This window comes from Drosophila ficusphila, unplaced genomic scaffold, assembly GCF_018152265.1.
Source record: "Drosophila ficusphila isolate 14025-0441.05 unplaced genomic scaffold, ASM1815226v1 contig_198, whole genome shotgun sequence".
Taxonomy (NCBI): domain Eukaryota; kingdom Metazoa; phylum Arthropoda; class Insecta; order Diptera; family Drosophilidae; genus Drosophila; species Drosophila ficusphila.
The window spans coordinates 7,197,106-7,220,230 of record NW_025064092.1 but is presented as its reverse complement, the minus strand read 5'-3'; the positions used below and the strand labels follow the sequence as shown (position 1 = coordinate 7,220,230).

At 46.8% G+C, this 23,125-nt stretch overlaps 3 protein-coding genes and 2 long non-coding RNA genes across 6 annotated transcripts; 3 read left to right on the top strand and 2 right to left on the bottom strand.

Annotated features, from left to right (window-relative positions):
- The first annotated feature begins 2,524 nt into the window (after positions 1-2,524).
- On the top strand, positions 2,525-3,276 carry LOC108095281 (mitochondrial import inner membrane translocase subunit tim16). The gene has a single exon (XM_017196324.1). It carries the CDS (start codon positions 2,647-2,649, stop codon positions 3,100-3,102), a length of 456 nt encoding a protein of 151 aa, XP_017051813.1. The 5' UTR covers positions 2,525-2,646; the 3' UTR covers positions 3,103-3,276.
- Positions 3,277-3,552: 276 nt separating this feature from the next.
- LOC108095282 lies at positions 3,553-4,644 on the top strand. The gene is made up of 5 exons (XR_001771637.2): positions 3,553-3,682; positions 3,743-4,000; positions 4,056-4,116; positions 4,175-4,348; positions 4,398-4,644. It is a non-coding gene; the product is annotated as an uncharacterized LOC108095282 (long non-coding RNA).
- Positions 4,645-9,535: 4,891 nt separating this feature from the next.
- Positions 9,536-10,282, top strand: LOC108095340. The gene is made up of 3 exons (XR_001771645.2): positions 9,536-9,638; positions 9,711-10,047; positions 10,113-10,282. It is a non-coding gene; the product is annotated as an uncharacterized LOC108095340 (long non-coding RNA).
- A 2,116-nt stretch (positions 10,283-12,398) lies between these two features.
- Positions 12,399-14,727, bottom strand: LOC108095264. Its single transcript, XM_017196289.1, has 2 exons — positions 13,603-14,727; positions 12,399-13,523 (listed from the first exon to the last, which is right to left on the bottom strand). Exons 1-2 carry the CDS (start codon positions 14,434-14,436, stop codon positions 12,399-12,401), a joined length of 1,959 nt encoding a protein of 652 aa, XP_017051778.1. The 5' UTR covers positions 14,437-14,727.
- Positions 14,728-14,803: 76 nt separating this feature from the next.
- Positions 14,804-21,711, bottom strand: LOC108095339 (defective chorion-1 protein, FC125 isoform). 2 transcript variants are annotated; one of them, XM_017196421.2, is made up of 5 exons: positions 21,487-21,711; positions 18,417-20,769; positions 18,016-18,350; positions 17,592-17,728; positions 14,804-15,644 (listed from the first exon to the last, which is right to left on the bottom strand). In XM_017196421.2, the coding sequence occupies exons 1-5, from the start codon at positions 21,649-21,651 to the stop codon at positions 14,924-14,926; spliced, it is 3,711 nt and encodes a 1,236-aa protein (XP_017051910.1). In that variant the 5' UTR covers positions 21,652-21,711; the 3' UTR covers positions 14,804-14,923. The 2 variants fall into 2 exon arrangements, with proteins under 2 accessions (XP_017051910.1, XP_017051911.1); XM_017196422.2 differs by lacking the exon at positions 14,804-15,644 and having other exon boundaries at positions 17,616-17,742.
- Between the last annotated feature and the right edge of the window lie 1,414 nt (positions 21,712-23,125).

The window sequence follows — 23,125 nt, the reverse complement described above, 5'->3', positions numbered from 1 at the left end:
ATCACCGATGGTCACCGCCAATAGAGCACCACCACCACCACCCAACCAACCACCCGCTCAGCACCACCCACACCACCGCACGGCAGCGGATCCCACGTTGCGCGTGTGGTAAATAGTGAACTGTTCGCATTTTCCCTGACTCCGTCGCTTTGGTTGCTGCAGTTCTCTACGAAAATAGGGATCCATTAACTATTATACAAGTGTCTCAGTTAAGCTTTATATTTCTAAATATTGATTTTTAAAAAACGTTATTTGTTAAGTATATAAATTTGACTTGGGAATATATTTATTTTATTTATTTTGTATGTTGCTTGCAATTTAAATTAACACCAATTGAAATACATTTTTCCATGATATTGATATTGTTTTGGACTCAAAATTTTAAGTGTGTTCCCAACAGCTACGTTGGTGTTTAATCTTCGGAAATGGTTAAACATTTACAGAATATTTATTTACAAAATACCTATCCTTTGATCACACCCTTTGAGAAAGTCTTTTAAAAATTCATAATCATAAGCCCGACCTTTCCCTTCATAGTGAATCCCAACTTCTTGTTGCATTTGCATTCAAATATTTTTTTTTCGGCAGGGTACTGACGGTGGGTGTTAGATGGTGGGTGGTGGTTGGTGGTCGGTGGTCGGTGGTGCCGAGGGGTGCTGAGAGTTAGTGGACATCGCTGCTGTCTGGGGATTAAAACTGCCGGATGCAGTGCGGAAATCAAAATGCTATGGCGGCCAGCCATCGGACACAACTGACGAGCGGATGGAGCCTGCTACCGAGCCCCATTCCCATTTCCATTCCCCTCCTACCCCTTCCCCTTCCCCTTTCCCCACCCAAAAAAAAAAAAAAGAAACCCCGAAAAAACCTCCAAACGATTTGGAATCAAAATGAAGCTGGGATTCGAAATCGGACGAGGTTTCAGGGGCGGTAACAGCAGTTTAAATGGCAACTAATCGCAAAAGGCAGTTGCTAATGTACAGACAGAAAAAATACTTTAATTTCAAAGCTAATTTTTTATTTCTCTGTCAATTCGATCAATCAAAATATTATTTATTTCCTATGGTATTTCTATCATTTTGGTGGTTAAAGTTCGTTAAGTTTTGTATATTCACTATCACTTGTACAAAATTTTAATTTAACAATTCCCAAGGCAATTTGCATGTTAAGTTATAAAGTTCGAACCCTATAGAGTGCACACTTTTTTCTCTCTGTGTGGCAGAGCGCAACGGACATGTCCACGTTTAGATAGCCATGTGGAGGTGTTTGCATAATGAATGAGCCCCAACCAGCAGCGACAACAGCCGCTGACCATCAACTGCGGCTCCCGAATTGGAAAAGTGGGCGGCGAAAATGAGAGGAGAGGGGAGGAAAAAGGGGTAGAGAGGGGTAGAGGGGGAGATGTGGGAGGGGCTGGACTTGGTCTCACGCACAAGACAATGAAATCAAACGACAAACGCAAATGTGATCAATTACAGTTTGTGAATTTTAACGGCAAATGGCCAGAAGAGCGCCATTGTTGTGCATTTGCGGTGGAAATGGTGGGTGGTTGGATGGATGGTTGGTGACTCTGGGCCGCCAGGGTTGCCAACTTCATCCTTGCAGCTGCGTGCTGCATGCTGCATGGAAACGAGACCGAAGTGCCGGACGAGCCAGCTAGTAAGGGACACGGCAACAGGTCATTATTGTAATTATGTTAATATTCACCCCTTATCCCCGATCCCCGATCCCCGGACATTCCGGCGGGATTGGGATTGTGGATTGTACGGCGAACGGCGTACGGCGTACGGAGTACGTGCCCCGGGAAAACGAGACTGTGACAGGAGACTAAACTACTTGATGTCCTGGCCATCAGGCCGGAAGTCTGTCAATTTGCGTATAATTTGTTTATGAGCTTCGCACACACACACACACACACGCACATTGGCAAAAACGCCTCCAGAACGGATGCGGAAGCTGGAAATCTGAGCAAGGAAGCGTTTTGTTTTCATTCAGCCAGCTCCGTCTTTCTGCAGCTCAAGGAACACTTGTGGGGAAAATAATAGCCCAGCACGTATATTAAGACTTTAGTTTTAACTCAGTGCTAAATAGTAAAATGTTTCAATTATTTTAGATACTTTAAATTCAATTTATATAACCAAATGCGCTCCCCTCTTTTAATCCAATTAAGTGCCACCATTTTGACCGCAGCTGTGCAGTTCTAAGCTTCCGACAACGACTGGTTGCTGTGGAATTTTTAAGCACTTTAGTGGGTCAGGAGTTCATCGGGTGTGTGGAGCGGTGCCATGTGGCAAAGTGTATTAAAAATGAAAGCATCAATTCAAACAATAACACCAAACCGAGTGCAGTCAAATCCGAAATGCTTTAATAAAAGTTTCGAGCAGAAAGATACACATGCTGGAAAACACGCTTGAATGGAATTATATAGTTCACAATAAATATGCAGAGTAGAGAGCAAAACATAAAGAAAAATCAATTATGGAAATGGAAAAACAGGTTTAGTTACCTTTTAAATGGCAGTCACAGTCACATCTAGAAGGCTGCTCCTCGAGACACACTTTCACTTCCTATTATGTTCAGGTTCTGATTTCGGAGATCCCCTCTCAACACAATCGCGAGCTAAATTCCCAATAAGCGACACGAACACCAATGGCACGATATCTAGCACAGATCGTGGTCCTGGGCGCCAAGGCGGTTGGGCGGGCGCTGGTGAAGACGATGCGGCAGGAGATCGAGGCCCTCCAGGAGGCGGCCCGCCTCCAGGAGTCCTTGAGGGCCAGCGCCTCCAGCGCCACCAGCGGCAGGGACGCGGCGGTCAAGGGCATGACCTTGGTGGAGGCCCAGCAGATCCTCAATGTGCAGGACCTCGCCGATCGCCAGGCGATCGACACGCACTATCGGCACTTGTTCCTGGCGAACGACAAGTCCTCCGGCGGCACCTTCTACCTCCAGTCGAAGGTCTTTCGGGCCAAGGAGCGCATCGACCAGGAGCTGTCCAGGCTGACGGAGATGGCCCCGGCTGACCCGCACTCCCCACCAGCAGCCCCAACCGCAGCCCCATTCCCAATCCAATCCCAGAAGAAGGAAAATGAATCGGGCCACTAGAGTCGGTGACAATTCCCAACTGGATCTCCGGCCCGCATTTTCCATGGTGTGCAATCCATCAATCCATCTGTCCCGTTCTGTTAATCACCATCGCCAAATCGTCTTCGAACTGTCAGTTCATGTATCCATTTAAATCACCAATAAACACCTAACAACTTGCTAAGAAAAATTAAAGGAATCGGTTTTTTTTTAATTGGGCTTTAAGCTCTTAGTCATCGAAAAGCTTTTAATTAAATAGGGTAAACTTCTAGTTAATAAAAACATTTCATTTATTAATGAGCGGCTAAACAGTTAATAAGAAAACTTCATGGCATACTATATTTTATTTAAGAACTTTAAATAAAGTATAAACAAAATTGTATACCTAAATCTAAGTTTGCCATGAATTCAGAAAGATGGCCATGAAGAAAGCTGTCAAATCGGTGATAAGATTTGGATCGACCTAAGGGCCAGAACCCCGGACATTTTTCATTCTCGTTCCGTGTTTCGAAGGGGCAACAGCTCCAGCTCCGGCTTATTCCAAATTTTCAGTAAATATTTTTTGACAAAAATGTGAAAAAAAGATGTAACTTACGTGAAGGTGAAAAATACTCAAACTTTTCTATATTTCTAACAACTAAATCAAAGTTTTTTTTGAAAGGCTGCCGACACACAATTGTTATTGCCTGTAGAATGGCCCCAGGATTTAGTGCTACGAGTCCTTTGTAAACACACACATACACATACACTTAAAGCGGCGAGTACGCTCCATTTTACATCACACTCACTATCATTACAACAGTCGCACTCTTATCGAAAACCAACACCGACAAAAAACCAGCAAACAGAATGGAAAACAGCCAGCTGCAATCAGGATATGGTGCCAAAAAAATAAAAATACAAAATATGTAATCAGATGGTAAAGTGATGAATTTAATGCCTATTCCGTAAGCCTCAGAGTCTTCTTTGTTTAGAAACCCTTCATACAACTTTAGTGGACAACCAGAGGACTTCGTTCATTACCCTGAGGTTCAGGTGCATTACGTCTCAATAACCTACAAGGAACACATTAACTAACACACTTGTCTTGCAGCCATTCCAGGTATATCCTGATCTCCGATTACTGCTCTTTTTGAAGCTATATGGCTGTAAAATAGGTTAAATATTGAATATACATCGCATTTCAACACGGAACAAGCTCGCTAACAGAAAGGAAAATCGCCAGTTGCAATCGAAATATGGTGCTACATAAAAAAAAAGAAACATGGTAATGTGATGAATTCAATTCGTTTTCCATAACTAAACTTCTTTTTCAGTTTATAAACCTTTTACACAACTTTCCACAAGAGGTCTTTGTTTATTGACCCTGAGGATCGGGCCTTGCGAATCTGCAGCTATTCCATGTAGCTCCTGATCTCCGATGACTGCACTATTTTAAACTGATTTTGTATGGCTGACAAATAGGTTAAATATTGAATATACATCGCATTTTATTATATTGTACACAACCAAAAAAAAAAATGTATAAAACTGTTAAAAAATAAAAAAATATGTGCTACGAAATGTTAAGCCTTTAATCGGTATAACCTTTGGATTATAATCGAATTCAATATTGTAATTATTAAATGGTCCTCCTTGGAATAAGGTTCGTTACTAATTTTATTTGCCCTCGCTTATGGAAATGAAAAGAGCAACAATTTACATTCAAATGGCGTTTAATATCTGTTCGGGACATGTCATTGATCTCCATAATGAGGCACGTTTCCACCAAAGCAAAAGTCCGCCCATTCACACACACACACACACACACATACGCACATACGCGCACACACACGCTCACACATATGCATATTGTATTATGGCAATTTTCAATTTGTGTGTGCATTTAAAATGCAATTTTCTCTGGCAAAGCGAGAGGCGAGGCTCAATAAAATTCAAGTGATTTATTTATACGCATTGTTGGTCGACCGGCGAGCGGGGTGAACTCTTAATAAAAACAATTAAGCCAAATTGGCCACAATTGTAGGCAAAAATGAAATAAAAATCCAAATAAATTGAAACCGAAAACGGAAAACAGTTGAATAAAAAATAACACGCACACACACGCACGCACACGCACACACGAAAGTGGATCAAGATGGCGGAAAATGAGTGGTGCGAGTGGTGCAAGTGGAAAAGTGTGTGATGGTGCAAAAAAGGCGAGCACTTAAGTGGAAATGCAGTCGAGTGTCGTCATCATCATCAAGGGGCATCGCTCCAGGCTCACACACAAGTGCGAAATTCGAAGGGTTGACACTCCTTCCGACAGAGAACAAGTTGGCTCCAATGTTTATTATAGCTCCAGCAAAATATATATTAAAAAAAAACAATTCTTAATACAAGACAAAATATAAATAAAATACAATAAAACCAATTTTTTTGTTTTTATTTGCTTACCTTATTTTAAATGTATACTTTTTTTCTCCAGTGTACCTACAGATATTGGCAGAAGTGCAGCAACAAATGATGAGCAGCAAAGTCGACGATGCGATTTGCGTTCGTCGCTTTCTTAGCCGTTCTTGTGTCTTTTATGCGCTCTTTTTAACTTCTTAGTATGGAAAAACTATTCAAGTCTAATGGCACGAGAGAGAATAATGACGCACAATACACTTCGACAGTTTAAGCGGATTCACATGATTACAACCAAGTGAAGAGCGAGAAAGGAGCAAGTGTAGTGGAGTGGAGAGAGCAGAGAGGAGAGTGGAGAGTGGAGTGGAGAATAGAGTGTGGAGAGAGCAGAGAGCGAGCAGTTAGTAATGATGGCTGTCGATGTTTGCAGAAACTTGTTAACCATTTGAAGGCGACAAATGTCGATAGCATTAGACATAGTTAGTCGGGCACAGTGGAAAGAATTCTACTCTTAGTTGCTAAATTATTATTATCCCGCATTGGAAGATTTTTCTTTGTAAAGCCTCTATTTGGAAAAACTTGCATTCAATGTCCAAAAATCACGTTATCTCAACGGGAAATGCATTTTCCTTCATGTTTCTAGGCCTTTAACAAAATTGCATACCAGCCTTTTTGAATTTCAGAAAATAAATTTTTTCGAAATTTTTGTGGGGGTCCCCCTTGAATTATTTTAAAAATCGATTTTTCCGTTTTTTTGCACTTTTCTTATTGATTTTGCCTATCTGCGCCCACTGTGCGCGTCCTTAGCTCCAGCCGGCACTTGTCAGGATCTAGGATCTGGCTCCACTTGAGCTGCTTAAGCGACTGCTGCTGGAGCAGTCAAACAAATGGGCGAGGATAATGCATACCGGGCGGGGGGCGTGGCAGGTGCCTGTGGGGGGGAGGTGATAGTTTTCACAAATTTATGGCTTTTAATTGCACATATTTGACAGAAGCTGCGAGGCGAATCGATGAAGAAAACTCACAACCGTTCGATTACCCGATAAAGTGGGAAAACTCGTAAATTCAGAGGCGGCACTGCGGCTAGAAGTTGGTCTAAAAATGCGAGACATGTACAGAACGCGGACGGGGATATGTGTCTCTCTGATTTCCTAATTCAATTATTATTCAAATCATATAATTCTGTCCTTGCGACACGCACTGGCTGGCTGCGGTGTCGTTGGCAACCCTGGCAGCGTGCAGTAATCACATTACGTATACGACCGCAGGACCGCGCGCACAAAACTACATGGCAAGTGGCAAATGTGTGTGCGGGGTGTGAAGTGGGCCAAATCCAATTTCCCGCTGTGCGAATGAAAATTGCCAGCTTCATTCCTTTATAATGCCATTTCTTCGTGGCGCTTTGTCTCCGGCTTATCCTTCATTTGCCTGCATTTATTTTATTTTGCATATTAATATTGTTAAAAGCGAGCCGCCCGTCGCGCTCCACAAAATTAGCCCGCCATTCATGCCGCATTCCGTTCATGCTCATGCCATCTTGTGTGTGGACACCCAGCGTCTGCTTGCTGGGCTTTCCCGTGGGGTTTCGGACAATGGTGAGGGCTTGGGCCGGGGGTCATATCAATTTACCCACCGGAAGGCACGCAGCAGCAGCAACATCAGTGGCAACAAAAGAATGCGACCCGATTCGGTTCGGTTCGGTTCGGTTTGATTCGCTCCGTCTCGACGGGAGTTCAGAAATCGTAAACATATCCTACAGTGGGTGTGTATGGCACAGGTTAATTGTATGAATTTATTACAGGAAGTCCTCACAAATTGCAGACACTTGGAAAATGAATAGAAATATAACAACCACATTAAACAAAAAGCATCGCATTTTAGTTCACAGAATAAGACAAGATATAACTGCATACAAATGAATATTATTTTTAAGTATGAAACTACCAATTGAGAAAATTGTATTTATGAAGTGAATATTTTTCTCATATTTATTTATTAATTAAACATTATTTATTTCTTAAATAAAGCATCATCTTCTCACTGTTGCCATTTAATATGGTCGCGTCTGTACGTTTGTATGCACTTATTAATGCGTATTCATTGTCACATCCGGCGCGAGGAAATTATATTCCTCGCCGGGCGGCGGGAACGCCCCCTTTTCGGCCCCACAATCATCGACTCATTTGGCGGACTCGCCTTGCCTTGCGGGCAGCAGACGCTTTCCTTTTGTCGATTTAATTGAAATAATTGCAAAAATGCAAATTGAATGGACAACAGTTGACACAGGATATTAACTGTGGACGATGGCCGGCGAAGGGAGACTGGCGGGGCGGGGGGAGAAAGTAGGGAAAGTAAGGAAAGTAAGGAAAGGGAGCGGGATCCGGCGAAGGACACGCTCCCGCCGCGCAAGGAGCCTTAATGAGCTAACGAATGTACGCCGGATAATTGAGTGGAGACCACATGTGCAGCTGGCCAGGACGACCAGGTCGGGATCAACGAACTCCCACGCGGATCGGGACAGGATTGGTGCCCCAGGGACCACCAGTTGAAAATATGGTTAAAATATGGTGTAACCGAGACATTTTTCCGACAAATTATGACGGCTGTTATGAATTCGCAATGACTTGGTAATAGAGCTTTGAAAATGGATAATTATTGCCGTTTGAACGTTTCGGGGAAAAGTTTTTTATTACCATTCCATTTTCAGCTAACAAAGAAAAATAAAATTGTGAATTTAATATTTAGATTTTGGCTTTTGACCCTTTACCATTTCGCATTCGATACTCGATGCCACCAATTATATTAAATTACAGTTACAACTATTTCAAAGCACTATATATAATATAGGTATTTAATTTATTTATTTTTCCGAGTGTCCCGGATCTGATGTGTTTAAGGCTCAGCCGCGCCAGAGAAATTCCAGATTGGCACCTCAGCAATCCGTAATGAGTGGCCAGCATTTGCCACTTTGTGCAGCGGTTCATCCCGCTGCCGCTGGGCGTTGTGTCCAAGGAAGGGGAAAGGAGGCGTGGCCGGATGTGGCAACTGTACGGCGAACTCGCTCCTAAGCCGCATCCTCATCGAATGTTGTCGATGTCGATGTCGATGTTGCCGCTGTGTCTGGCCAACTTCCGTTGCAGCAACAATCCCTTTATCCCTTCAATGTATGTGTGTGCAGTTATGCTTCTATGTGTGTGTGTGCGTGTGGGCGGGGGCCGCAGGTCGTACCATAATTGTGTTGATTAGCTAATTAGATGTAATTTCGCGGCCGGAAATTGGCATTTGCTGCAGTCGGTCTGCCATTAGAAGGACAATTTCTGCATGGGATTCCTCGCTCTTTTTTGCGCACCCCCTCACCCCACCTCCCCTCCCCTTTCCCCTTCCCTTTCCCCTTCCCTTTCCCCTCCCCTTTCTTCCATGCAAATTGTATGGTAAGTGCAACAGCAGTTGGGTAATCTCGTCATGAATATGTTTGTTTAGCGCGCAGCCATGTCTCGCCTTCGAGGGTTCCGCTACAACAGATTCTGACTGGTCTTCCCCCTTTCCCCCCTTAACCCCGTTTTCCATCCCCCGAATGATGGTGACGTAAAAGTCGCGCCATAAAAATTCATTGCCAAACGAGCCAAAGTATTGCCGCAGTGGATGAGGACGAGGATGCGGATGAGGATGTGGCAGTGGCAGTGGCAGTGTGGCAATTGCCCAGAGTAGTCCAGACTGAGCTGCAAAAAAGCTGGGTAACCGATCCGAAAGTTGAGCTCAACCACGACGAAAGACGAAAGACGAAATTGGACGGAACACCCATGAAAAAATCATTCATTTCGGCTTACATGGCGTATGAGTGATTTTGGTAAATGGTATTTGTTATTTGCTTGTTATTTAATACGTTATTTCTTATTCAATCCACCTTTACAGATATATAATATTTAATATTAAATGTAATATATAGCAAACAACCTAATATTTGTATTTTCTATTGAATTTCTCGATCAAACTCTCCATGCTTTTCAATTCGAGCTCTACCTAAGGCGAACAGCTCATTCAAAGTTCAGTACACAAAAACCTTTCGCAGCTAATACACTTGTTTCAAAAGCAAACAAAAGAAAATCTAAATTTTCGGTCAACATTTTTGTGATAAGTTTGAATTTAGTTTTAAGCATAAAGTGAATTTTGTAAGTGGGAGTAGGTGTACTATACAAAACGTATCAATCGTAAAACTTAACCGTCGTCAATCTGTTGCTAAGGTTATGTCAAACAGCCTCGTCATCATCTAAACAATTAACGCAAGGCATGGTATTTAAATAGCAAACGTATAAACAGTCAAGCCACCACAAGATGTTCAAAACATTAGAGCCTAAAGATTGTCATCATCTAACTAAATAGAAAATACTGCAGTCAAATATATAGTCAATTGGTCTATATTGGTCACTACGAAAAATATTACATGGATGTTCACAATCTGGTCAAACATAAAAAAAAACTGGAAAACAAAGCTTTTCAAAATTATTCGTACGCAAAAGAAGCCAAAATCGCCTGTTTAAACCAAATGGCAAACAAATCCATAAAATATCGATAAAAATGGTGAGTATTACTGCACTTTTTTAAAATTATTCACTAAACCAATTCTTTCGATTCGGGAATGTAAGGAAGTCAAACCACCGAGCTGTGCACCACCACAATCTACTAACCACTATATTGGATCTTGTCCCTGCTCTTTGTGTCCGGCACTACTATTGTCTACTTTATGGCCATCTATTTGTGAGGACACTATCTAACAAAAATACACTTGCATAGAAGCAAACTTCCATCTTTGGTCTCTATATAAATTTCTTTACATTTTGACTAATTATTTTTAAGTCGATTTTTGATTTATGGCCTACGGGCGCAACCACTGTGCGCTGTTCGGCGGTTTGAATCGAAAGTTTGTTATCTCCTAAGACAGCAATAATCTGTCTGCGAGATTCCTCAGCAGTTTTTCCCTGTGCGAAATAAAATCTCAAAATTGCCCGGATTTCTGCGTTTGTGAACTCCATTTCAATCGATTGTAATTATTTAACAAACTATATGTCATTTTAAAGGTGATGCCGATACCTTTGCCAATTACGATTATATTTGACTTCACAAGCGAAACGCGAAATTTGAATGTAAAAACCGGTATGTCATTACCAAACAACCTAATATAGAGTATATTTTTTTTTTGGTTAATACCAAACTGTGAATGATACCCAAAAACTGGAAAACGTCAGGCATTTTATATAAAGAATTGCATCAAGTTTCGCTCCTTTTTTAGCTGGCCTTCCTGCTAAACAGCACAGCGCATTAAAGAGGTTGATTGGTGGGTGTGGAAAAGGCGGTTGGGGGGAAATGGAAAATGTAGAAGGGGATTGGGGGTTGGGCTATGGGGTATGGGGAATGGGGAATGCTAGATGCTTTGGTAGATGGCGAATGGGATGTATCGCCTCAGACGCTGACTGCGACTGCCTCGAAAACGACATCGCAGGCAATGAGCTTAAGTTCAATACATTTACTTGAATTTCCAGCGAACGACAAGGACGAAGACGATGTCGTTGACTAGTTGGCTCCCAAGGATGAGTAGGAAAACTGAGGTGGGGGGCAGGGAACGGGTGGCCGGAAAATACCACTTGGAATAATTTCAGGTCACTTTTTTGGGATTTTAAATTAGATTTTAGTTTTCATTACGAGGGTATACAACATTTAATATAACCTAATGTGATTATCATTTGTGAAACTCTTTTCTAACCTTGCTTTAACCCCAGTATATTTTTTTAAAAAAATTTAAATAGCATATATTTTTGTGGCAGTGTATAAAGCCGAAGCCGGGCAACGTTGTGCCCATTACAGACAGTTTTTGTGGCGAGAAATTTCAAAAAGCTCAAATGTGCGAGGCGATAAGCAAAGCAGCAAGAGATTGCCAAGGATGGGTGGACTGCCGAGGCGTCCTGCAAGGGATGAGAGATGAGGGGAAGGGGGAGGGGAAGGGGAAGGGGGACAGGGGGATCAGGGGGCAATGGCAGCACTTACATGTAACCAGTCGATGGCGACAACGGCAGCCGCAAATGTTGCAAGGATTGCCGGCAAGAAGCACACACACACACACCAAATTGATGTCTATGTGTGCGGTGGGTGGACTTGGATTTCGGAGGAGGAGATGGTGCTCTGCTGAAGGACAACTATTCGAAGGGAGGAGGAGGGGAAGGGGGGATTGGCGGCAGATCGGCGGGGGTTGATTCACCAGCGCAAGTTTTGGTTTTCAAAATTTATCGCTTTTAGATAAAACGTTTTGCGTTTTTACGATACGAGCAGCGAACACTTTGGCCAACTATCCTGAAAGCCATCCGCCTCGCAGCTGGAGGGATGTCCTTTGTCCTGGATGAACAAGGAATGGGGTGGGTAAGTGGGTAAGTGGGCAAGTGGGCAAGTGGGAGTGGCACTCGCCGACTCTGTGGATTATGAAGTAATTTAATTAAAACGCCTGGCCCGCAAATAAATCCGGAATTATTTATGCCGTCTCGCTGGCGAATCGTGACATCCAAGGAGCGGGTAGTCGTAATCAGTACCATTCGCCTAATGGCCGCTCCTTGAGTCCTATAATTTTTGGGCATTTATTTGGGTCATCCCACCAGCAAGTAGGAACATGAAAGCCTTGCAGTTTTGAGTGGCTCGCGTTCTGGGTTGTAGTTAGTAGTTAGTTTGTGGATGGCCAATTTAGTTCAATTAAATATATATAAAGAGGTATAAAAAAAAAACATTATTGTATTTGTTCAAATAATATAAAAATATTATATAAAAAACCTTGTTAAATATATATGAGTAATATTTATGAAAAATAAATCAATGATTTATTTGGAAAAAGGGTTTAAAATAGAACTCTAATAATTAAATGGATATTGTAAGTTATATATTATACTTAATTATTTGCTTGATTTCTTGTATTGAAAAAGCATTTTTGCTTTCCTTCCCTTGATTTTAAGTCTAGGCCACAGGAGTTCCAGGAGGAAGACGGCCAGAGCACCCAGATTGGCCCAAAGGATGAGCCAGAAGAGGGCTGCAAGCTCCTTCATGGAGAGCTCATTCCGGCGAACGGTGGCCACCAGCTGCTCCTCGGAATCGGAGAACGTGGGATCGCCATCGATGCCGTCGAGGGTTCTGTACGAGGTGGCGGCGATCCTGGACACACTCTCGTCCTTCTCGTCGACGGCACTCACAAACTGGCGCGTCCAGTGCTCCAGGAATCCGTGGGAGTGGGCGTGCCGGATCTGCCTATCGAGCACGCCCACGAGATACGAGTGACGCCTCACGTAGAAGGCCAGTTGCTGGGTGTAGATGCGTTCCCTCACCAGGTGGAGTCGCCTGCTCATCGGATGCACCTTCCTGAAGTAGCCGAAGTACTCGTACGGCGTGAGGATGGCCACCCTCGCCGATGAGCCACTCTTCGCCGCCAGAGCTGGAAAGGATTGCAGCTCGCTGCCCGCCAGGTGAACCAATCGATGCGGGTGCAGTTCCGGCAGACTGGCAAGAATCCTCGCCTCGTTGCCCTCCTCCAGTTGGATGGTGAACTCCTGGGCGAGCACCTCGGCGATCGTTTGCGGGGGATTCCGTTGGGTGTCCTGCCGCAGCAGTTGGTACATTCCCGACTGGTAGGCACTCCGCAGGATCAGGGTGCCCAGTAGCCAGGTTATCAGCACCACGCGACCGAAGATCCTGCGCGGCAGCCGGCGATTCTCCAGGTTGCCACCCATTGTCATCACCAGCAGTTCGTAGTACTGGTGCCTGGTCAACTCCCGAACATGCCAGCAATGCTTGAGGATCGCCAGGAGGAGGCAGGCCAGGATCAGGAGCAGGGCAACCACCTTCCACAGCAGCGGACTGAAGGGAAAGGCCAGCTTCTCGTAGGCGGAGTAGGCGCTCTGCAGGTTCGTCACCAGCATGATGTGGCTCATGAAGTAATAGGTGGACTGCGAATAGGGAATCTCACTCCCGGCGCTGGGCTTAAAGTGGAATCCTCCCAGCGAGAAGTCAGCGTGGCGTCCAAAGATCTGAAATCGGTAAAACCTTTACCATATTTCCTACATTTCCTATTATACGTAACTCTTATTATTTTTCAAGCAAACTCACTTCATTGAAGATCCTGCCGGATTCATCGAAGGTGGCCAGCACCTCCTCCTTGTTCATCCAGTAGAGGCCCACGCTGAAGTTCAGATTGTTGGCCATGAACTGGAGGAGAGCTCCCTCGATGCCCACAAAGGAGCCACTGCCGTCGCGTCGAAGGACCAAGTAGGGCATGTCCTCCCAAGTGGCGCAGGTCAGCAAGCAGCCGTAGAAATTCGCCAGCTTTTCGGGAAAGTAATCCCCACTAACCCAGTTCTTGGTTGCCAAATGATAGCGATTCACGACGCTGGCGGAGATCACCTGACAACCGTGATGAGCACTGAATGGAAAGTAGCTCGCCATGATGAACTGATTGCCAGGAGCACGCAGAACAACTGCCACATTCAGGACACTGAGCCGCCACAAAAGCTGGAGGGCCAACTGAACTTCACTGCCGTACACATCCGTGGGCAAGGACATGTAGACGAGGGTGTGCGACAGATCCTGGGTGGCCCTGATCCCCTCGTAGAGCGCCGCCAGAGCTGGCAGATCGTCCACCAAGGCCAGAACAGCATGCACATACGGCTTGTACTCCATGGATTGCTGGTAAATCAGACTCTTGGCCTGCAAGTCGGCGGGCAAAGTCATCAGGACCTCGGTGAGCAGCTCCTCCAAGTGGCCGCCAGTCGATTGGGAGCTCACGTAGGTGTAAATATGGAGGGTATTGAAGCTGCCCATCTCTGAGTTGGCCACAACTTTGGCCAATGCTTCGGCCAACTGCCTATCCGATTCGGTTTCCTCCGCTTTTGTCAGCAAAAAGCAGGAGAAGTATGCAGTAAACAAATACGACCAGCACTTCATCGCGAAAGAGTTGCCCTCCAAATGTGGGAACAAAAGTATTTTAGGCTGAAGTTTCCAAATCCCCGGAGAAATTTCGGTAATGGTCTAGGGCATATCTAGTTAATCATATCACATTTGAGGGCAGTTCCCTTGGGGGAATTAAATTGGTTACCTTTTGATTAGCTATTAGCTATTACCTACAGTAACAATTTGAAAGATTGTATTTAACATTTAATATTGTAAGTTTGCATTGGGGATTCCCAACATAAATTTAACTGATTATAAAACCATCTTGTTTACACATTAATAATATTTAATATTGGTTACCTTTGAATGAAAACTGTTAGTGGATTAGCCATTAGCTATAGTATCAAATTGAAAGATTGCATTTAATATTGTCAGATTGCATTGTGGATTCGCAAAAAGATTTTACTGATATAAAACCATTTTGTTTACACATTAATAATATTCAATATTTATTTGTATTGCTATTGTATTACAATAAAAGTCAATCATCAACATCATCGTCATCGAAGTTGAAGTAGTCGATGTCGTTTTCATCCCGCTGTTTTCTGCTGCTGGGTTCACTGCTCTCCTTTGGATCCTTCAGATCCTCTGCATCCCGATCGTCCTCGTCGTCCGACTCCTGGAAGGGTTCCTTCTCGAGGGAGTCCTGGGTGTCCTCCTCGAACAAACTCCGTTCGGCGGCGCCCAACTCGAAGATGGGTTCGTCATCCTCCTCCTGCTCCTGCTGCCTTTCCTTGGACTTCTTCTTGGGCGTGGATATCCTGCCCAGAACTGGAGGCTCGACCTCCACGCGGGTTAGGTTCGTGTGGTGGTTGAGCATGCCCTTGTAGAGGTGCGGAAACCTGCGCTGGAAGTCCACCTTGATGCGGAGCAGTCGCTCCAGCATTCCGGGAGTGAGGATGCCGTGCTGGGTGCCCTGGCCCATGATGTGCGTGTCCCTCCGATGGCGATTGTCCTTCAAGTAGGCCTCGTAGCTCCCGCCCCCCGAGTAGAGGGGATGGTGTGGGTCGTAGGGCTTCTGGTTCCAGGGATCATCCGGTCGGGCCACCGGCAGGAGGCCCATGAACGGATGCAGCAGTCCCTCGTTGACGGTGAAAATGGAGCCCACTTGGGGATCGGATGAGGGTGCGATTTCGGATGCGATTTCGGATGCGGTTTCGGATGCGGTTTCGATTTCGGTTACGGATGGTGCTGATGATGGACTGGCGAAATGGACGGATTGGGATATGCAAATGGAAGATGCAGATGAGTGTTTAAGTGAGTATGCTATAACTACGGTCTACGATTAGTTAGTGGGGTTAGTTGGTTAGTAGCTTCATGGGTTGGGTGCTAAGGCTCTGGATTGGATGGAGTTTCTGATGGTGGTGGCAATGGGCTTGCGTTGCCTTCTGCGCAACCTCTTCCGCTTGATGGACTTGATGGGCTTGATAGATGATTGCTGCGTTCGCGAAAGACTATTCCCTGTTCTCAGGAGGCTGGCCTTCTTCTCCTTCTGGACCTGCAGACGCAGCAGATCCTTGAGCACGTCCACCAGGCTGTCCAACTTGGTGCTGCTCACACTGGCCTGCGTGGTGACCTGGCTGCTGGTTGACTTGGCAGTGGGTTTCTTCGCGACAGTGGGCTTCTTCGCCCGCTGCGGCATCTTCGCCTGGCGAGTGGACCGCACCCAGGTCTCCTCGTCCTCCTTCCTGATCCAGGGACTGCGGGTTCTTCTCGCCGTGCTCCGCCTCCTCACAAACTTCCCCCGCATCGCATAGGGAGTCGGAGTCGTTGGGACATCACTCGAGTCACTGCCACTATCATTGAGAGCCGCATTGAGAAGCAGAGCTTGCTGCTTCATGGTCAAGGCTCGCTTGGACTTGCCCTCCGCATCGGAGGAGGAGGTGGCTTCGTCGGCCTGGAACTCCGGGTAGGTGGAGTACTCCTGGCTGGCAGTTGCGTCGTAATTGCAGGGCTTCGCCATCTCGAGGTTCTGCGTTTGGGGGAACTGACCCTCCAGGTTCTTGGTCAGGAAATCCGTATCGTAGCCCCGATTGGCCAGGATGCGCTGCCAGTTTTGCTCCTCTTCGTAGTCCAGTTTGTTGAGGGGTCCGTAAGGGTCATCTTCTTTGGCCTTGGCGCTCGCCACCTTCGATTTGGCTTCGGTTTGTGGAGTCTCAGAGGTGGTGGTGGTGGTAGTGGAGGTGGCTGTCACATCCTCCTCTTCCTCCTGCTGATCCTCCTCCTGCTCCACTGTGGTCTTCTCCTCCTCCTCTTTTCTGCTCTTCTTTTCCTCCACCTTCGGTTTCTCCTCTATGGTTTTCTTCTCCACAGCTTCTTTCTTGGCAACTGACTCCTCCCGCAGTTTGTTGTTCAATATGATCATGTTGCACCTGGATTTCAGCTTGATCATCTCCAACTTCAGCTTGTCCACAATGGTGTGCAGCTCGTGGATCTCCTCCTCCTGCTTGCTAATCGACTTGGTCACATGGGAGCTCTCGGCCATCGAGTCCTGCTGCATCTCCGGCTCCTCTTCCCTGGGAGCTTCAGTGGTTGTGCTGGTTGTGGTGACGACCTCAACTTTAGAGGGAGCCTCTGAAGTGGACGTACTTTCCACTGGAATTCTCGCTTCAGTGGAGCTCTCAACTGGAGCTGCTGTGGATGTGGTGAGACGGACAAAGTCCTGGTGGTTGTACTGATGCTGATGCTGATGGTGGGAGGAATCCGGCTGCTGCAGTTGCTCCTCCTCTAGAGGCTCCTGCTGGCCACCACCCTCCTCGTACTGATCTGCCCCGATCTCCAGCGGTTCCATGCTGGCCCGCTCCAAGGCTTCCCGAATGGAGGCGGCATTGTAGCGCATCAGAGCCTCGGCGGGATCTTCATCCGGACTCAGGGTGATCTCCTTCAATCCAAGCTTGTATTCCCTGCGCAGTTCGTTGAGGGAGCCCTCGTCGATGGTCTCCAGGGTTCCGTACTCGGCACTCCTCCTCCTTCGTCGACTGCTCCTCCTGCACTGACAGGAAGACCCTGTCCTCTCCTGTCTCCTCGATGTCTCCAATCCCCTGCCACACTGACAACTCCTGCCGCAGAGGCAATCCAATCGGCCGCAACCACAACCCCTGACCTCTGACCTCTGGTCATCGCGCGGAAACCTGTGGAAGTTGGCTAACCTTTTGTGGACTCGATGCGGTGGCGGTTGCTCCTGCGGAGCTGCTGCTGTTGTGTTGGTCCTCGCCGGGGGATCAGAGTCCTCCTCCTCCCGCCTCTCCAATCCGCCGACTTGGTCCGATTGATTGGGGTTTATTGTCTGAAATGCGTCGCCTGTTTAATGCCATGAGAAGAAGGCGAATGAATCGAATGAAATGGATCAAATGCATCAAATGGAGGCAACTGACTACGTGAGTGTTCGATGTGGTGTTTTAAGTGGGTGTGGTGTCTCTTGTGGCTCTGATTTAAATAGCTAAATAGCTGAAAAGCTAAATAACTAAATAGCTAAATAGCTAAATAGTTGAATAACTGAATAGCTGAATAGCTAAATAGCTGAATAGCTTAATGGCTGAACAGCTGAATAGCTGAATCTGGATCTCAACTCACCCTGGCCATCGTCTGGTGCTGGCGCAGCATGTCGTCCACCTCCTCGTTCCCAACGGCAGCTCGGTAACCCTGAGCTGGATAGGAGCTGTAAACGGGAGCGGGAGCGGGAATGGCAGCGGGATACGGGTTGGCCCGAACGGGAGCTGGTGATCCGTAGGCATTAGATCCGTAGCCACCGCCGCCGTAGCTGGTGCCATAGCTGCTCGGATAACTCGGAACTGGCGCTGGACGCTGGGGCACCTGATAGTAGTAGTTGATCACCGCGGGACGCGAAGAGTGCGAATGCTTGGACTTGGACTTCTTGCGGTTGCCGCCGAGTCCGAGGGGATCCCCGCCTGGTTGCGAAAGAGAGTTGCGCACTGAGTCGCGGTTGCGGTTGCGGAAAACGCCGAAGAGATTACCTTTGTGCCGGGCCTTGCCCTCGTTCTCCGCCATCTGTGGTCCGGCCTCTCCGAGGATTGTCTCCTTGGACTCATCGTCACTCTTGCTATCATCATCATCACCATCGGGTTGTCGCTGCATCTGGGCTGCCATCTGGTTGGGATCCTGCTGCATTGCCTGCGACTTCTCCATGGCCCACCGCTGGGCAGCTTCATCCTCCTGGTTGGCCCACTGCCTCGGTTGCTGTTGCATCTGCTGTTGCTGCAGCTGTTGCATCATCATGGGGCTCTGCTGCATTCGCGGTTGCTGCTGTTGCTGCTGCATCATCATTTGGGGGCTCTTCATCTGGCGCTGCTGCATCATCATTTGATTCTGCTGGATCATCTGCGGTTGCGGTTGCTGTTGCATCCTTGCCTGATCCTCAGCCCACTGCCTCTGCTGCATTTGGTGAACCTTCGCGGAATCCTCTGTCCACTGCCTTTGCTGCATCATCATGGGATTCTGTTGCATCTGCTGTTGGGTTTGCTGGATCTTGGCCTGCTCCTCGGACCACTGCCTCTGCTGCATTTGCTGCATTTGTTGAACCTGCGCGGGATCCTCGCTCCACTGCCTCTGCTGCATCATCATGGGGCTCTGCTGGATCATCTGGGGGTTCTCCATCTGTCGCTGCTGTTGCTGATTCTGCTGAATCCTGGCCTGCTCTTCGCTCCACTGCCTCTGCTGCATTTGTTGCACCTTTGCGGGATCTTCGCTCCACTGCCTCTGTTGCATTTGTTGAGCCTTCGCGGGATCTTCGCTCCACTGCCTCTGTTGCGTTTGCTGAACTTTGGAGGGATCCTCTGTCCATTGCCTCTGCTGCATCATCATGGGGTTCTGCTGGGCCATCTGCTGTGCCATCTGCCTCTCCTTCTGCATCCTCACCTGATCCTCGGCCCACTGTCTCTGCTGCTGCTGCTGGATCATCTGGGAGTTCTCCATTGGCTGTTGCTGGTTAGGACTCTCTGCAGTTCTGTAGGCGGCGTAGACCTTGTCCTGCTTTCCCTTCTCGTTCTCCATCTGCTCGCTGGCCATGCGATACGCATACGCCATGATCTTCACAATCTCCTCCTTGGTCAGAGTGGGATCCTCTGCCTTTGCCTGTCGCTTGAAGCCACCTGCCTTGCGGCTGATGTGAGCCGAGGTCCTGGCCTTCCTTTGCGCCTCCTTGGCCACCAGACGACGCACGTAGTCGTCCCGCAGAGCGTGCTCGATGTCCGAGCGGGTGATCTTGTGCACGGGAGTGCGGCTCAGGGAATAATTGATCCTGTAGGGGGAATCGGGGGAAGTCTGCGCGGCACTCGATCGCATCTCCTTGGCCATCAGCTCGATCTTCTGCAGCATCTTCAGCTCGGCGATCACCTGGCGCTCGAAGGCGCGCAACTTGGCCTCCACGCGGAGATCCTCGAGTGTCTTGTCCTCCAGTTCATCGGTGGTGCTGGTGGTGGTGGTGGTGGGCAGACGGAACCACAAGAGCGGCACTCGCTCCTGATCCTCCTGCTTCTCCTGCCTATCCTGCTGCCTCTCCAATGCGGACTTGATCTTCAGCTGCGCGTATTGAGCCTCCGGGGAGTAGGGAATCTCGGGACGCACCCGCACCTCGGAAATGTCCGAGGCCTGGGCATCCGCTCCCGCTGAAGCAGCTGGCACCGTCGCCGGGAAGAACTGCCGCTGCATCTGGGCCACGAAGTCGAGGTTCGGCGCCGGCAGATTGGAGAGATTGGGCACCGCCTGTCCCAGCAGACCGGCGGGATCGATGTTGGTCGGATTCAGGAGGGCCATGGCCTGGCCCAGGAGCGGTTGGATGCCCTGACCCAGAGCGGGCAGCGGCGAGTCCGGAGCAGCAGCCGGAGCAGGTGGAGCCGGAGCAGGAGGAGCCGGGGCAGGAGCAGCTGGAGCGGGTGGAGGATCGGCCACGGGAGTGGGAACCGGAGCGGCGGCACCCAGGAAGCCACCGGAAGCCATCGGCGGCAGCTGGGCGAGGAACTGACCCACCTGGGGTCCGAAGTCCATGGGCGGAAGCGGGGGGAAGTTGGCCTGGCTGAGGATGTCCTGCGGAACGGCCGGCCAGTTCATCATCTGGCCGAGGGGATTGGTCACCGGATTCTGGCGGGTCACTCTTGTCTTGGTAGCGGGATCGTCCGCCAGGACGAGCACCACCTTGGAGGCGGCAGCCGTCGGCTGCAGGTTGTCGGGCACGGCACTCAGGATCGAGTGCGCCGGGAAGAGGCTGCCCCACCGGAGCAGACTTGCCAACGCGGGGAACATCAAGTAGAAGGCGTCCATCTGCGGGTTGCCAGTCCGGATCGGCGAGATCGGGGGCACTTGACCCAGGATCTGAAATAGAGTTCATTCGGAGTTCATTCGAAGTTTATTATGCAATTCATTACTTGCTTCTAGGAAACATCACTTCTAATTTATTTATTTTATTTTTAATTTTATGAAGGATTTTTTTGCTTCTGAGAAAAATTACTTATTATTATTTACCAATTTTATTTACCATTTTATGAAAATGAATTCTTGAACTGTGATTTATTACTAAATTTTTACTTTTACGATTGCTTAAATAAATGGTTCTGTTATTGATCATCAGTATTTTGTATTAAAATTAATGCATGTAAAGTCAAATCATTAATTATGCAATTCATTTCATATAATTTTCTTTTTCAAGGATTTCTTTGCTCCTAAGAAATATTAATTATTATTTATTTTTTTTGTTTTTTTTTCATTTTATGAAAATAGTTCTTGAACTGTAATTATTTATGGCATTTTGATTTTTTACGATTATTTAAATATTTGTTTCTGTTATTGATCATTAGTCCTTTGTAGTCCTTTGAAATTAATGCATTTAAAGCATGTAAAGTTCCAGAAATTTGTAGGGATTTATAGATAGATTTCACACAAGTTCATTAATATTGTCAATAAATGTTAAGTAAATCCAATAATCGCAAACTCTGAGACTGAACTGTACTCTGTTTGAAATCAGTATTTAAAGTTCTTAAACCACTTATTTTTCACTGGTAGGAAGAGATAGATAATCCTACCCAAACTCACCTCATCCGGGGTGGGAATCCTTGGCCTTGTGGGCGCGGTTGCATTGCTGGTGACTCCATCGTCCGCCGAAGGATTCTCGGCGGCCACATCCGTCGATCCGTCGCTCGGACATTCGGCCTGAGCTCCGAGGAGCGCCAGGAGTAGCAGCAGGCAGTGCACTCTCATCCTGTTCTAAGGAGCTAAACTAGGCAAAGCACGGCTTTCGATGATCAATGTTCGCCGGAGCTTCTTAACCGACTGACTACCGATTGCCGCTGGTCGGTGGTCCAAATAGATTTTTTGCCAGCGCGTCGGCGGCTCCAAAGTGCCGACGTCGTCGAATTCGTGACCCGGACTTGGGTCCACCACACGCACCGGGTTACCTTCTTCTGTGCTATTCTGGGTTTCCATGGGTTTCCATGTGTTTCCGTGTGTGTGCCCCCGATCGAAAGCCAGCCAAACCGCAGCAGCCGCCGCAGCTGCAACTGCTGCAACAGCTGCATAAGCGGCAAAAAACCTTGCCCAACTATTCCGCTGGCCAGCGATTTCCACGAATTCAGCGCAAATGATGCACGCTAAACAGTACGGGAAATGCCAGGTGCGGAGTCAAGCGGAAAGGTGCAAAAAACAGTCTAAAGATCACTGCAAACACCGGATAAACTTGTCATGCCGTATGGTATGGTTAACTTCCGAGAAACCATCATAAATGATAAATAAATCTACTCGAACAAACTGTGACTAACCAGCTATATTTTCATTGATTTACTTCCGGAAACTTATTTAAGCTCGATAAAGATAACTTTTCGATTGATTTGATAAAGTAATCATGTTCTTATCCAAAATCAGTTAATATTCCATTGTTGAATTAGTAATATATTTAAAGATAAAGATCTAAGATTAAAATCTAAAGCATTACTTTTTAATTGATTTCATAAAAGTCATAATTTTCTTTTCCAAAAGCAGTTATTATTCCATTGTTGAATTGTAATACATCTAAAGATAGCTTTTGGCCCAATGATTTTTCCATCTGCCTTTTGTTCTATTAACTTTAATTAAACTAAATGAGATCCCTCCGATGAAAATCCGCTCCTGACTTTGTTGAGGGCCGTGGTGGTGGTGGTGGGGCTGCCCTTCAAGCGTCGATCCATGGAATTCTTGCGATCGTCTTATCGTTTGTGTGTCACCAGAACCACAGCCACAGAAATTGCCGCCGGCACCACCAACACCACCAACCAACCAACTGGCGGTTTGCTGAGGTCAGCGGTGGTGCACCTTGTCCCAACATGAAAACAGAAAACAGAAAACAAAAAGAAAGAAAGAAAGAAAGAAGTGAAAGGTTTCTGGAACCGCAGCGGGTGGTTTTGCTGAGGTCAGCATTTCGCTGCGAAAAAGAAAAGAAAAGCCGGTGCATTTCTTCAGCTTTCGGTACAGCGACCTTTGGTTGCCTCAGATTCGATTTAAACAGCCTCCCAGATCATCATTCAATTACTCACGGCCCAAAGAAATCAACATTTAATCACGCATCTGGGCAGACCAGGAAAATATTCATTCAGCAAAAATCCAATAACTTCGTATCAAGATAAAAAGTTGTAACTAAAGTATATTTTTACCGGTCGAGTAATATTTTTGTTTTGTTTTTATTTATTTCTCTAGAACATTC

Excerpts from the sequence above, each read along its gene's own strand:
- LOC108095339 (XM_017196421.2), bottom strand. The coding sequence starts at position 21,651 with ATGAGAGTGCACTGCCTGCTGCTACTCCTGGCGCTCCTCGGAGCTCAG. Across the intron at positions 20,770-21,486 it reads GGATTCCCACCCCGGATGAG|ATCCTGGGTCAAGTGCCCCC; the intron begins GTGAGTTTGGGT and ends ACTCTATTTCAG. Across the intron at positions 18,351-18,416 it reads GGGCAAGGCCCGGCACAAAG|GCGGGGATCCCCTCGGACTC; the intron begins GTAATCTCTTCG and ends TTTCGCAACCAG.
- LOC108095264 (XM_017196289.1), bottom strand. The coding sequence starts at position 14,436 with ATGAAGTGCTGGTCGTATTTGTTTACTGCATACTTCTCCTGCTTTTTG. Across the intron at positions 13,524-13,602 it reads CCGGCAGGATCTTCAATGAA|ATCTTTGGACGCCACGCTGA; the intron begins GTGAGTTTGCTT and ends TACCGATTTCAG.
- LOC108095281 (XM_017196324.1), top strand. The coding sequence starts at position 2,647 with ATGGCACGATATCTAGCACAGATCGTGGTCCTGGGCGCCAAGGCGGTT.